Source organism: Gymnoscopelus microlampas (genome assembly GCF_963454915.1).
Source record: "Gymnoscopelus microlampas genome assembly, chromosome: 6".
NCBI lineage: Eukaryota > Metazoa > Chordata > Actinopteri > Myctophiformes > Myctophidae > Gymnoscopelus > Gymnoscopelus microlampas.
Genome location: NC_139943.1, coordinates 39,303,032 through 39,318,154, shown reverse-complemented (window position 1 = coordinate 39,318,154; position 15,123 = coordinate 39,303,032). Strand labels below are relative to the sequence as shown.

Sequence of the window (15,123 nt, the reverse complement as noted above, 5' to 3'; positions counted from 1 at the left end):
CTCAGACGGACCCTAAGCCCTCTGCAGCACATTGCCACATATGGGCAGGGTCCAGCACGGCCGGGGGGGCCCCAACAAACCAACCATCCTGTCCTGTGTAGGAGGAGAGGTTGGTTGGACTGGACTCCCTTCACAGGCCGGCCACTGTGTGGGCGTCTCAGGTGGAGGGTCTCTCCATTTCCCCTAGCCACTAGCCAGCGAGGAGCATCCGAGGGGCTGTCACGCCGGTGTGTGTGTTCAGGTGCCAGAGGCTCGGCTAGAATACTGGCTCTTTCTTCAGCTCTGTCTATGGAAGATTATAGCCCGGTCCCTCCCAGTAACCTGAGCCTAAATCACACTGACACATCACGCCACTGCCCCTTTTATGGGCTGCTAGCATGGGCTGCTGTGGCGGCTTTGATGGGGCTTCTGGGTTGATGTCAGGAAAAAAAAACGGCGAGGGTGAAGGGGGGGACTATATGGAGTAAGGGGTTATTGCGAGGATGAAGTGAGACTTTCTTTCAGAATTATTTGTTTAATATTTTTTTTCACACTTGGGGTCCCAAAGGAGCAGTTAGGAGTGTTTTCTGTGTAAGGCAGTCAGGTGTGTTTTTTTTTGTCTGCCAAATCCTGCTCACCTACTGCTTGATAATGGGTGGTTCCTCGACAGACGCCAGTGACCATGCCTTCTTGTCGGCTTATTTTCACTCTGTGGTTTAGCGATGTGCGAGAGGGGCCGGCCCCTCGGAAAACTCAGGCTCTATTTCAAGCTCTGCTCCCAGTATCAAAAGACTAGCTGGTTTTCCTTGGCTTCCCATCATCAGCCCGCTAACTCTCAGTGAAGTAAATGGTCCTCTTTTACACAAAGACCACCTACAGAACAGCATGGTATAGTCATTCACCTCTGGCTGGGATTTTAACTACTGGTTCTATTAAACACTTCCAGTGCCCTACTTTACAGTACAATACACTTAGCCTAATGGTATCAATATGGCGATCAACCGGTTGTTTTGTTTAACATGTTACTTCAAATGTGATGCTTTTGTAATCACAGACATGTTTCCGCTGTTAAAATATGTGAGGCCAAACACTGCCTTGTTTATATGCGTGACTGCTGTTTATTGTGGTGAATTAGACCCCTTAAATCTGCAGCTGTGCACAGTGGCCGAAGTCAGGAATTCAAATTCGTACGTTTTCCAGGCAGTACAAATTGTCCTCAAAAACAAAGCGGAGGGGAAACATTTGCTCAGCCTTGTTACTGTGTGTGTCTGTCTGTGTGTAAAGGTTGCGACGTGACGAAACGCAGTAAGCTATAGAGAGAGAATCAATAATCTGCTTCCTCTCCTCTCCCCTGAAACGGGATTTTAGGATTGAGATGCTCTCCACGCACACACAGGAGTTAGGATTGAGATGCTCGCCACACACACGTCTGCCTGGTCCTCCTCCAAAGACATAAATGAACAAACACAAATGTCAACCCCCTCACACTTCCAACAGCTGCATCCTTTTGCAGCACCAGGTTACACCCAGCCCCCCCCACCCCCCTCCTCCACGTCTCTATTCCACCAAAATCTAAGATGCATACTGAACGGGCGCTAGGCGAGCTAGCAGCAGCAAAGCTACGCTGCTGAGTACACAGCTCACATTCCGCGGAGGTCTGCGCTGATGTCATCCCCGCATATGTTATGCGAATCGGTCATTCAAGGACAGCGGAATCGAGGCTGCCGACGGGGATAGTAAATACATTACAGCACACTTCAGTCCCCCGGAGCTCTGTTGGCAAGCACTAGACGCTGGAAGCGGACCAAGCCCCGAACGGGAACAACGGCATACACAGCACTTCGGAACAGAGAGGGGAGGGAAGGACAGCTGCACCGTGGGAGCTGGGACGCGACCCTAAAGGCCTCGGCTGCCCGCTGCATGACCTGAGTGGGAACTGAGTGGGAGCTTGGCCCAGTGTGCTCTGTACACGTTTGCATGATCATTATATTGAGCCTTTCCTTTGTTTGTTGTGGCTTTTAAAAAAAAGAAAATATATAGAAGCATTGTAAGCAAGATGCTTCTTCTGTAAGGAGACCCCATGTCCCCCATCCCTCATGTCCCCCATCCCTCTACTCTTTTCCTAGAATTCAACAAGCCATGCCAGTATTTGCAGAATGCCAGACAGTGCCGAATTGGCACCGGCCTTCTGAAAGGGTCTCTGTAAGGCACTTTAATTTGCACCCATGAAAAAAGCAAACGGCCGCTCTGAGATCTATTGAGAGACTTTCCAGATGCTCTTAGTGATATATTTGCTCTGTTGATGGTGCGACATTCTGTCTGCCTGCCTGCCTGCTTGCTTGCCTGCCGGCCTGGTGGCAAAGTGATCATATCAATGGAGAGTCGGAGACTATTCTGGTTCTGGCCTGTTCTTGTTCTCTCTTTGGGAAATGCTACAAAGATGTGTCATCACTGTCAATGACTCAACTCACACTTCCAGGCACATTCATCATGCTATACACGTCACACACACACGCCAAACAGATGCACAGAGAGAGAGAGAAAACGAAAGAGAGGATAAGAGAGAGAGAGAGATGGTAGGATTTGCCCCACAGTTTCATTGTCATGAAAAAGGAGGGGCGTGTGTGTGTGTGTGTGTGTGTGTGTGTGTGTGTGTGTGTGTGCCGCCTGCAGAGCAGCCTATTGGCAGTAAAAGGATTTGTGAGGCAGGGAGGAGACTGTATGTTCCATCTGGGACTGACAGTGAGGCTGGAATGTCCTCGGCCTGAACAGGCTGCATCACCCTGCTGTCATGCGGACAACAGCCCCCACACTAAACTGCCTGAGGAGAACGGTCAGGTGGTCCAGAAGAACACAGCAGTTCTTCCTCACACTGTGGGTCTTATCCACACCCACCCACACACACACACACACACACACACACACACACACACACATTGTACGCTTGTGCACACTTCACGCCTCCCACAAGAGGAAGTGCGGGTGGGTTACCGTTCTATTGTTTTGCATTTGCCGATGGCTGTTGAAACGCTCTTCCTGCTCGTGTGACAGACAGACAGCCAGACAGACAGACAGATGCTATCGAATGAAACCATTTCAGGGCCACTGGTCGTGCACTACAATGCGTGACTGCATTGTTCCTCACACCCTTATCGTTTTAGTGGCACTGGGTGAGAGGGCTGTTCAGGACATAAGCAGACGTGTCGCTGTTGTCGATAATCTTCTCCACCTTTCCTTCCTGTGTTGGTGAAAGCAACAGCGAATGCCACGCCCTTGCCACAACCTTACCTGTAGTGGTTTTCCAGGTTTTCCCTTTTCTGTTTGCGACAATGTGGAAATACTGGCTACCGTTGGCGAGACATAGTAGTAGTAGTAGTAGTAGTAGTAGTAGTAGTAGTAGTAGTAGTAGTAGTAGTAGTAGTAGTAGTAGTAGTAGTAGTAGTAGTAGTAGTAGTAGTAGTAGTAGTAGTAGTAGTAGTAGTAGTAGTAGTAGTAGTAGTAGTAGTAGTAGTAGTAGTAGTAGTAGTAGTAGTAGTAGTAGTAGTAGTAGTAGTAGTAAATAATAATCTGTATCTGTATAGCACTTTTAATACATTGGAAGCAAGCAGCTCAAAGTACTTTTGAGCTGAATGAAAATAATGAAAAAGAATGGTTAAAATGAATACATTATTATTAATTAAGAAAATTAATTATAAGCTAGCTTAAAAACACATGTTTCCATTTGCCGTTTATTGGCAGCTTCAGTGGACCAGGACAGGAATTGCATTGCAGTGTTATGAAAGAAGTAACCATTTGAGTTTTAACTTTCATGGCTTGATGACCTAACCTGTTATGTGACACTAGTGTCACATAACAGGTGTATCTCCTAGAGTTAGGTAAGTTAAGGTAGGCGGACGCAGTGTACAGTGATACAAACACCTGTCCTGTTTGAGAGGGTTATAAATCATGATTCTATTGAATCATTGAGTACATGAGTAAAGTCATTTTGTTTCGGCTCCTCAATAGTGTAGTAGCAATGTAGCAACAAAAACAAAACACATAATTAAGAATAACAAGTAGCAATGAAGTATGTACATGAATCTGTGCTTTGAAGGTGCTGTGTGCATGGTTCCTACTTCTAAATAGGTAATACTATGCAGTATGTAGTATGTACACTACAGTATGTGCGCAGAATATAAGCATCTATATATTTATGTGTGTGCATTATGTTTGTACTGTTTGTGCAATCTTATACAGTATGTGTCAGGTTCCTTTGCGTTGTCAGGTGTGTGTGTGTGTGTGTGTGTGTGTGTGTGTGTGTGTGTGTGTGTGTGTGTGTGTGTGTGTGTGTGTGTGTGTGTGTGTGTGTGTGTGTGTGTGTGTGTGTGTGTGTGTGTGTGTGTGTGTGTGTGTGTGTGTGTGTGTGTGTGTGTGTTAGTCAGACAGGTAACAGGCCTGTAGCGTAATTGTTCATCAACCTGGTTGCCTGGGGGGGGGGGGGTTGTTTTTTCTGAGTCTACTCGTTGATAATCCCACGGGCTGACACAACGTGTGCAGCCTTCATGTTGTCTTTGACACCTTGACATCATTGCGTACACAATCACCGACGATGCAGCCAAACCGGACCGAATCCCTCAACCTCTCCTCTGTCTTCCAGCTGTTATCCCTCTGACCGACTCTGAACACAAGCTACTTGCACTCCACTTCGCCGTGGACCCTGGGAGAGACTGGGAGTGGGGGAGAGATGACAACGACAACGCCAAACTAGCCAAGTAAGTCCCATAGCACCGGGACCGATTACCTGGACTGCTTTCTACCAAAGTACCAGAACTATGTGCAGACCAGAAACATCTCTCTTTATGTGCATACAAGGGTCCATTTGGTTACATTTGTAACACTCTCTGAGTTACAAATGGATATATTAACACACATGCAGTACAGTATGTATACAGTATATAGATACATAAGGCTCCATTGTGTCTGTATAAGTTCACTGTGAGGGATTTAGGTCTGGTCATGGGCTCCGGGCTCTCGGTCACTTCAAAGAGCGAAGCAGAGAACAAATTGTGAGCCGTGTCAGTCATCCATAGGGTTTCCCAGGAACGAGTGTGCTAAAGCAGCATTCCTCCTGCCAGTCCGGATTGGCCTCGGTGTTTAGGAATGAGTTTATGTAAGGGTATCTGTTTCACATTCTTGCCAGTCAGGTGGTATACTTATCCCTGGAACAGGCTGGAGGTATGTACATTCTTAAGGGTACAGATATGAAGCATTTAGAACAATAACTGTTCTGTATGTTATGTGAAATAACATCCACAATACAACCATCATTATGTCACCGATGAATTGGATTGTTATGTGTTAGAATGTTTTGATTAAACGGTACAGATAAATGGACGCAGTATTTGGAATAAAGAAATGATATCTTGCCTGTGCTGTAGAATTTTAGAAATGTTACTTTAATGTCATGAAACAATGGCGCATTGAAAGCCTGATTTATACACTGGAAATGGCAGATCCACCAAGCTGACAACACATTGCATTGCAACACGCTGTGAGCTTGTACATCCGTTATTTTCGGAAAGCGGCGCTGTCATATGATGGAGTATAAATTAGAACATAAGTCCTTTTGGAGGTTCCATCACATGACTGTGTTAACCCTGGATGTGCTTGTGAGAGGGTCACATCACATGACTGGGTGTTAAGCCCTGGATGTGTGGTTGTGGGAGCTCCATCACATGACTTAGCGTTAACCTCTGGATGTCTCTCTGCAGCCTCATCCTCTCCCTGGAGGCCAAACTGAATCTCCTGCACAACTACATGAACGTAACGTGGATCCGGATCCCGTCTGAAACCAGGGTAATGATGTTTTGCCGCATGTAACATTTCATGTGTGTCACATTTGATTTGGCTCATTTATGGATGCTATGCTCCAGATGTCCTTTAAATCATACAGTCCCTGCAATTTAGTTTTATTGTCAGGATGTTATTATGTTCTCAGTATCCCCACACAGTCTGCCGTGAGAGCGGACACGTAAACAGCGGCAAGCACAAGCATGTGTTTGATTTACGGGTTTGTTGGAATCGGTTTTACAACTTTGTAGGAAATCCATGAAAGACTCTCTGTTGATTATTTAGATACCAACCTTCCCTAATGTTCCTTCAATCAAGATGCTGTGAAAATGTTGCTGATAACCAAGCCAGACAATCAGAAATGTATTGTATGTGCTTACACTGGTTGGAAGCAGTTCTAAAAAGAAGAAAAAAACTTCAGAACCAATGCTCCTTCCTATTGGGATGGTGATGATTTGATTTCAAAGCAGTGGATGTAGCTTTGTCAGCAGCCGTTCTTGCCTCTGTTCTCTGATCTCTGAACGTCTGGCTATGCAAGACTAAATTATTTTCTTTTTTTTACTGCGTACAGTAGTCTACTATATGTGTGGTTTCTCACTGTGTGTGTGTGTGTGTGTGTGTGTGTGTGTGTGTGTGTGTGTGTGTGTGTGTGTGTGTGTGTGTGTGTGTGTGTGTGTGTGCGTGTGTGCGTGTGTGCGTGTGTGCGTGCGTGCGTGCGTGCGTGCGTGCGTGCGTGCGTGCGTGCGTGCGTGCGTGCGTGCGTGTGGTGTGTGTGTGTGTCCTTGCCGCAGGCTCCCCTGGCTCAGCCGGAGTCGCCCACGGCCTCCGCAGGTGAGGACGTCCAATCCCTGGCCGAGTCCATGGACTCGGATCGCGAGTCTGTCGGCAGCAACTCCAACGTCAACACCGGGAAGCCCAGCGGTAAGGACAAGGACAAGGACAAGCATCGCAAGGACAAAGACAAGAACCGGGCTGACTCTGTGGCCAACAAACTGGGTAGCTTCAGCAAAACCCTGGGCATCAAGCTGAAGAAGAACATGGGAGGTCTGGGTGGCCTCGTGCACGGCAAAATGAACAAGTCGAACTCTGGCACCACCCGCAATGGCGACAACGGTGGGGAGAAGATGAAGAAGAAAGAGTCAAAGAACGTCAAGGGAAGCAAGGAGGAGTCAGGCCAATCAGGCCAGTCAGGCCAATCGGCCAGCTCCACCTCCTCCGAGAAGGCCACCAGCCCCTCCCCTACGGACCAAGACAGGCCCTCTGGCTCCTCCCCCACCGAGCGAGCGGACACTGTGGGGAGGTTCCCGGGAGGAGACAAGACCCTGGACAACTGGAAGTACAGCACCGATGTCAAGCTCAGCCTCAACATTCTGCGGGCCGCCATGCAGGGCGAGCGCAAGTTCATCTTCGCTGGCCTCCTCCTCACCAGCCACCGGCACCAGTTCCACGAGGAGATGATCAGCTACTACCTGAGCAGCGCCCAGGAACGCTTCAGCCAGGAGCAGGAGCAGAGGAGGAAGGAGGGCGACAAGAAGCCGTCTTCGGCCACCGTGGCCAATGCCAACGCCTTGAAGAAGCCCGAGCTCGAGAGCGTCTTTCAGAGGGAGCGGTCGGACAGCTCCCCTCCGGAGAGCTGCTCGCCGGTCCTGCCGCACCACGCCCACGCCTACAGCCACAGCTCCCAGGCGCCGCTGGGCCTCAAGATGCAGGGCAGGAACAGCCCCACCCCCGCGGCCCCCCCGCTGGTACCCACCTCTGTCCCACCTCTCACCCCGCCCCCAGCCGCCCACTACACCTCACACCCGGCCCCCGTCTCGGTCCCGGCCCCTTACGCCTCCCCTAGTATCGGTGCTAAGAGACCGGGGCCCGTCCCGGTGTCCGCCCACTACAGCCATACCCCGCCCATCCAGAGGCACAGCGTAATCCACCTGCGAGACGTCAACGTGCAATCCTCCAGCTTCCAGGACGAGCCCTATAAGCCCGTGGTGGGCAGCCTGAAAACATGCGCCACCTACCCCCAGCAGAATCGCTCGCTGTCCTCGCAGAGCTACAGCCCCGCCCGCCTGTCGGGGGTCCGCACCATCAACGCCATGGAGACACTGTCCTACAACATGGCGGGCGAACACAAGTCCCACACCTACACCAACGGGTTCGACGCCGGGGACATCCGGGACTGCCTGGAGTTCGCCGACGAGGACCCCTCGGCGCACACCTGTTTCAGCCAGGACAAAACCAAAGGGCGGAGCCCCGGGGGTCCTCTGTACTGCTTTCAGCAACGCCGCTGCAAGCGGGAGAACTGCTCCTTTTACGGCAGGCTGGAGACAGACAACTACTGCTCCTACTGTTACCGAGAGGAGGTGAAACGCAGGGAGAGGGAGAGCAAAGTGTACAGGCCTGCGTAGCCGCCGACCACACTCCACATTTAGCCTAACATGTAACGGCATACATTTTCCTACTCTGTTGAAGAACACTCCCCTTTGTGTCCCAGTTACTCATCTCTCGTTAGTAAAGAATACTACTTTATTATGTGGGAAGCAGAACTGGAAACAGTGAGCAGCTTTGGCCAGATGTTGTACTATTTCTGTGTTTTCTCTGTCTCATTGAATTTAAGCCTGATCTATGTTTCGTCGCACAACGGTGCCGCGCACCAGAAATAGTCAGATGTGCAAGCTCACAGTGCGCTGTTGATGCAACGCGTTGGGAGCTTGTACATCTGCAATTTTTGGCATGCGACCGCTGTCGTGTGACGGAGCATAAATTCGGCATTAGTCTTTTACTTGTTTTAGAGTAAAAGTCATCTCTTCCTGTGCTGTATTTTCTATATGTGAGGCAAAGTCCTGTATTTTTGAGAGCGTGAAAGGTTTGCGACTTACGTGGAAGGAGCATTTTGTCTAATTTAACCAGTTTTAATACAATATTTATGTTTAGGTCTTCAAAGTGTTGTTTGTGGAGAAATTGTGGTTGTTTCGCAATCAAAAGAAATGCGAGGGGGAGGAAACATTTAACTTAAAAGCAATAATTTGGTGATGTTTGCTACTCCCTCTCCCAGTTTTGTCTATGCACCAAATGATAGCTACTGTAAGTCTGACTGTGTCTTGTACATTTTAAAGGATTATTACGGTGTGCTTTTGTAAAAGACCTTCAAGTACAGGAATGCACATGAATAAACATGGACCATGGTGTTGGATTAGGATCTAATATAAACCTGTCTCGTTCATACAATGTACCTCTGTGCTCGCCCTGGTGCAATGGAAGTGGTCAGATGTGTCAGCATTTGGGTTGAGAACGTCGTGCAATACAACGTCTCATGAAGGTTTTTGTACCCTTTAGTCAACTCGATCTCCGTAGCGCTGCCAAACTGGCTTATTGAAAAAGTGACCATCAGTAGCTCTGAATTTACAAATATGTAAATGTATGTGCCAAACATTGACCAATATGCATGGGTTGAATGAATATGCAGTGTTCATGGTGTCTTTCCCTCTGAGCGAAATGTTAATCGCCCCATTGATAGTATTAGGTGAGCAGGAATCGTGGCTCCATCTGTTTGAAGTGTTATTAACGTGTGTCTCTAGCCCGTCTCTAATCGAACACACAAGACTGTGCGATCATGCTACTAGCATTATGTGGTGACCTACTACAATATAGAGTATACATGTGTCACTGGTCCAACGTTAAGATTGTCTGTACTTCTTTCATATGGGGAGGCCATAAAAAAGAAAACACACCTGCTGCTGCTAAGAGCACCTCAAGCCTTTTGTGATATCATTAGTGCTTTAACCAATCAGTGGGTTTCGGAACTGTGTATGCCTTTTGTACCAGAAAATGTTCTGGTGCAAATGATAATACACGTGTTCCAGACACCCGTCCCCAGTGCTTACTGCCCATTGGACATGACTACTGTAAAAGAAGCCGTGTTTGTGTTTGTTCTGGTGATGCCTGGATATTATTCGACCACACTGTCCTTACCTGAGTGTGTCCTGGCCAAGGATGTTCCACTGCTTCCTCGGTTCACTTCCTATCTTTACACTCACTCTACGCGCACACACACCCCTATACGTGCGCACACACTGCAGTGATGTTCCTCCGCTCCTCTTCCTCGTTTCTACGTGACCAGTTCATGGACTCTCACCATGTTAGGACTGTAAGATATGATTTTGTATTCCTTTGAAAGTTTTACACTACTTTAAATTATTTATTTGCACATTAGGTACTGTACGGATGTAAATATGAAAAGAAAAAAATAGTTTATTGTTACAAATATGATGTGTCTGTGTCATTCATTGTTTTTATGGATGGGGATGTAAATTTAGACAGAGGAAATGGTCAATGCTCAGTCTGGAGAAATATTCATTTACCTTGTTCCATGGAGATATATGATTTGATCAAAGGCAGTCAAGACTTTATGGTGTTTATACTACACATATATTGTACTGGAGAAAGGTCTTATTTCGTAAGTACAATGATGTAGCCCAATACACTTTGACTTATTTGCCTGTTCTGGTTAAGGATGACTTCAGAATGAGTAGTAGACCTATTAGGCCTACTGTTATCAATGCTGTATTGGGACACATTGTGGTCTCCGCCAGCTCCAAGGCAAGGGGAGGGATTATGCGTTTGCCTTTGTCTGTCTGTCTAGAGCTAATCTCAAACTGCTGGACCAATCAGCGGCAAGTTTCTTGTGCATGCTGCCGATAGGCCAAGGAATGACCTCCCCAGTACTGTCTTTGAAATATTGAACTTAACTTTTATAATGGAAGTGAAAGGCGGTCAGATCGGGCTGAAACCATGCCCATACATGTAATGTCATAGATGACAAACGTCATGGACTGGACACCAGGCCTGGCAGAGACACAGTATGCACTCCACTGAGTGCATGAACCTCTTTAGTTTTTGTCGCTCGCCAAATATAATTGAGTTTCAACTGAACAAGACGAATAATGACGTGGCTTGGCTTCATGTGAATCTTGTCACCTATGACGTATCTATGATGAACGACTCCATATTTGGCCATATGGTTTGGGCCAAACATCCCGTCACTTCCGTTATATAATTAGTATTCCTAAGTATTCCTATTTTTTTAATGTTTAAAAAGCAAGGACAAGACGTTTTCTGCTGATTAGAAAAACAAAAGACGGACAGACCGATTTCGATGAGATTCAAGGTGACGCCAAAAAGGTTGAGCGACACAGCCGTGTGACAAATAATAAATTAGCTAACTTCAGGAATCATACACATCAGTCACAGAAGCCATCCATATTTTTTTTTAGACATTTGCCTTGGTCAGGACTCAACGGAAAATGCCATTCATCTCGGTAACTGTTTTCAGAATAAGGCTTTTCCACCGTGTCTCATTTCTCCGAAAAGAAAATCTGAGGAAAACTCCCTCGAACCCGGTCTGAGGTCAGCGAGTTGAGATTGTTATGAGTCAACTGCCAAGTAGGGCAGCATTCCAGGGCTGTAACTCTGCCTTATTCCTCCAGGGACTCCACAACACTGGCAAGACCACGATTGTTGCTATACAGCCAAATAGCCACAACAACAATAAAAAACACCCAAACATCTCTAAGTACATCCATGTGAGGTATCCATAGTTGCTGAATTCTAGGGAGGGCTTGCTGGATATGAGTTTGATTCACATGTGAAGAAATATGCATTGCCAAAACACTACAGTCAGCCAACAGAGCGGAATGCAATAGATGAGGTGAACCCAAAGGGAGGTATGAAGAGTCATCTTGGTTTGAACTGATCTAACCTTCCAGAGACACTTCTGAGGGAATGACTAGTCAGTGACGTACAGTGCATCACAGCATGCTTCACCCTGGCCTCTAAGGACTTTGATGCAAGTTCCACCCTTACTCCCGCCCTCTGTAATCCTTCAAGGAAAATTGTGGAAAAACACTCCAAATTGGAGATTAAAGGTTTGGTAACAAGTTGGAGTGACCTTCCATAATCTGATAAATACAAGACTAAGAGGCTAAAAGCACCTCTAGTGGCCCCACGCTCTATAAGTAGAAGGGTGTGTCTGCAGAGCTGGTGCACAGGCAGAACTACAGCCCAGGCAGTTTCACGTCCATGCTGATTTATGAGCAGGCAGACAGACCGATAGGAGGCTGACGAGTGAGTGCTTGTTTTGTTTCACCCAGTCAGTCAATACCCTCCGTATGTTAGGTACAGGGGAGCTCTCATTTTGCTTCACATGTGCAATTTCGAAACGGGTGACAAGCTATTCCATCCTCCACTAGCCTGGCTCCAGCCCCTGAATCGCTAGCCTCGCATTCAGGGTCTGGTGGCGCTGTAGAAGGCGGGGTTTTCACGGTTGAAAATGTAACCGCTGGCCCGGCCCAATCGGGATTGGGATTATACAATATGAACCAAGCACCAAAGAGTCCCACTTTGGCCACGCCCCCATCTCAGAAAACGGCTGCACTGAGAGGGGCTTTCAGACTGAATAATGAAGTGAAACGAAATGAAAATTCAGTGTCAATCCACCACGGCTTGGCAACTCAGTTTGTTGTCACAGGAGGTCAGACATCAGGTCATCAGGTGCTCTGCGTGGGCACTCAATGTTTACCAGATTAAATATGGTAATTATTCCAAAAACGTACCAATTGATACATAAAAGAAAATAATAATTATATATATATAATTACATATAAATGTAAACCCAGAACTTTTAAATTATTTGTTTCTACTGCTGATACTTCTGTTGCACAATTCAACTTCAGTAGAGGTTTGGATTGTGTAATTGTCTTGCCATGATGTAACTCCAAATATTGGCAAGATATCTTCAATAGTTGCAGTAATAAAATAATTGATGATCCAATATATTCTCCCCATGATTGCATGATGAAACAGGTCTCAAAGTCACAGTGTTGGCGCACAAATGAAGTGTATTCTGCCAACGCATTAGATTATAAAACCTAGTTCAGCCTTTTTCTTCTTACAATGATTAATAAGGTACTATCTTCATTTGCATGTGCAATAACAAACAGTGAATCAGTTGTTTTTGTTAGATTATCAATTTCTGTTGAAATTATATTGCCAATAATTGGAGTTACAATACATCATGGCAATGTAACTACACAACCCAGATCTCTACTGTAGTTTGATTGTGCTTTAAATAAGTCATTAACAATTTAATTTAGTTCTTAAATCAATATTTTCTCCAGGCAGGGACTATGGCTACAATTTTGAAACAAGCTGTGTTTCAAATGCAACTATGGATACTTCTCATCCAAGAGTGAGAATCCCCTTCACGGGAGAGATATTAGAGATATGAGCTTCAGCCAGACAGGCCTACTCTGCTACTCTTACAAGCTAACAAGGTAAAAAATAATTTAAAAAAAGATATATATATATGAGAAATGGTAGGAAGTAACATCAATAATACAACGAGTCATAATAATAATATACAATTTAATACCTCAGATTTAGTCAAAGGGCTTAACATGCAAGATCACAGGTATGGTCCCTTATAGGGAAATAGAATAAATGACTAATATCATTTAAAAACCTTTAAAAATAAGTAGAAAGTAGAAATCTTGGCCTTTTTGAGGAAACGCTTGGGGTCACCGAAAACCAGTAGGTTTCATCCTCTAGGGTCCATCTGCCTGTTACATAAGAGGTAATATTGTGTGCAAACTTGAGATTTTAGGAGAGGCCTGAGGGTGGGCTAGGTTCATTGGGTCACTCAAATGGTTGGGGTTCAGCCTCCAGGGAGCATGAATGCGCTCAGTAATTTCCAAGGCAATCCACCCATTACATTTTGAGATCTTGTTTGTAAGTGGAAATTTTGGCCTACGGCTAGCTAGCTCTAGCGTAAAGGCCATGAGGTCAAATATGACCAGAAGGCATCGCCATCTATAGAGAGCTCCACAGCTAGAGGGGCTAAAAATATTAAGGAAGTCAATAACTGTGTTACAACTAACCCCCCTAATAGATATTGATTGTTTGGATTATCCCTACTTTGTCATATGATGGTGTTCGTGCAGTGAAAATATCTGATGTACAAGTTCAGCTTGTACATCTATTTTTGAAAACATTTGGAATTATTTTTTACATTATCGCCCCTAGAACAACTTGCCCAAAATCGGGATCCCAGGGTGTGAGGTTGAAAGTGGTTAAAGGGATATTTCACTTTCAAACATGTGTGGGGTTATTTTAACGTCTACTCTGGCTTTTGTGTTTCACCCTTCACCCCAGACAGTTTTTAAGTTGCTTGATTCAGTACCATTGTAACTTCAAACTCCATTTTAACCATGTTAGATTTATTGAAAACACCGTCCTTGGTTCTGGTGACTGATATTGGCCTCCTAATGCGTGAGGGGTATGTTTTTTTTCAATAACCTTTTTCATTTTTTCATTTTTTTCCCCCAGAAGATATATATATATATTTTAAAAAGGTCCGTACTGCTGCTGTAGCGGTCCAGGCACCTAGGCTATAAACAACCTGACAGCACATCGCGGGTTCGAGTCCTGATACCGATGATCTTTGCAGCATGTCTCTCTTCATCTCTCTCTCCCTGTTTCCTGTCTGTCTCTCTAAAAAAGCCCCAAAAATATCTTTAAAAACATTTATACAAATAAAATGAATGAAAAAAAGTGATTGAAAAAACACGGCCCTCTCACGGAAGGACAACATCAATCACCAGAACCAAGGATGGGTGTTTTCTATCATGGTTAAAATAGAGTTTGAAGTTACAATGGGTTTGTACAGGAAGCTGGCCTGTCTGATAAAATGAATATAAAATGTCTAAATACTGAATCAAGCAACTTAAAAACTGTCAGGGGTGCACACAAGTGAAATTTCCCTTTAACCACTTAATGTTATACTTTGTTATACGATGGCGTTGCCCTGCGAAAATAGCCAATCTACAAGGTTACAATGTTTCTTGGTAGCTTGTAGACCTACTAATTTGGAAGACTTTTGAGGGCAGAGAAGTGATGAACCAGATACAAACCCATGACAACTTGGTCTTGGTGAGGGGCACTAAATTGCTGCGGCTGGTCCACCTAGAACATGTGTTTCCCAAATACACTGCAATAGGACAATTGATTAGAAAGATTTACCAAATGATTTCTCTTGACAACAGTGACATTCAAGCACTTTTTCCAAGTACTCATTCTGTTGAAACGCTGGGATGAATAGGCTGGACGTGCATCAATGGTAAATTTGAGCCCTAGGAACAGACCAACAAATCAATCCCGCACAGCCTGTCAGGATAGGCACACATGACCTAGTTCAGTGCACTTCTAGATACAGTAGGCTATGAAACTAGACTGCAAAAGAGACTGTGGTGCCTGTGATCATTCTCC

General features: G+C 45.7%; 1 protein-coding gene across 2 annotated transcripts in view; it reads left to right on the top strand.

Moving 5' to 3' along the window:
• otud7a (OTU deubiquitinase 7A) overlaps positions 1-10,021 on the top strand; it is a 64,954-nt gene extending 54,933 nt beyond the window's left edge. For both annotated transcript variants that reach the window (XM_084059919.1, XM_084059920.1), the window contains exons 11-13: positions 4,616-4,730; positions 5,730-5,814; positions 6,600-10,021. In XM_084059919.1, the coding sequence (XP_083916045.1) occupies positions 4,616-4,730; positions 5,730-5,814; positions 6,600-8,210 (1,811 nt within the window). In that variant the 3' untranslated portion in view covers positions 8,211-10,021. The remainder of the gene's footprint in view (positions 1-4,615; positions 4,731-5,729; positions 5,815-6,599) is intronic.
• Positions 10,022-15,123: the final 5,102 nt, after the last annotated feature.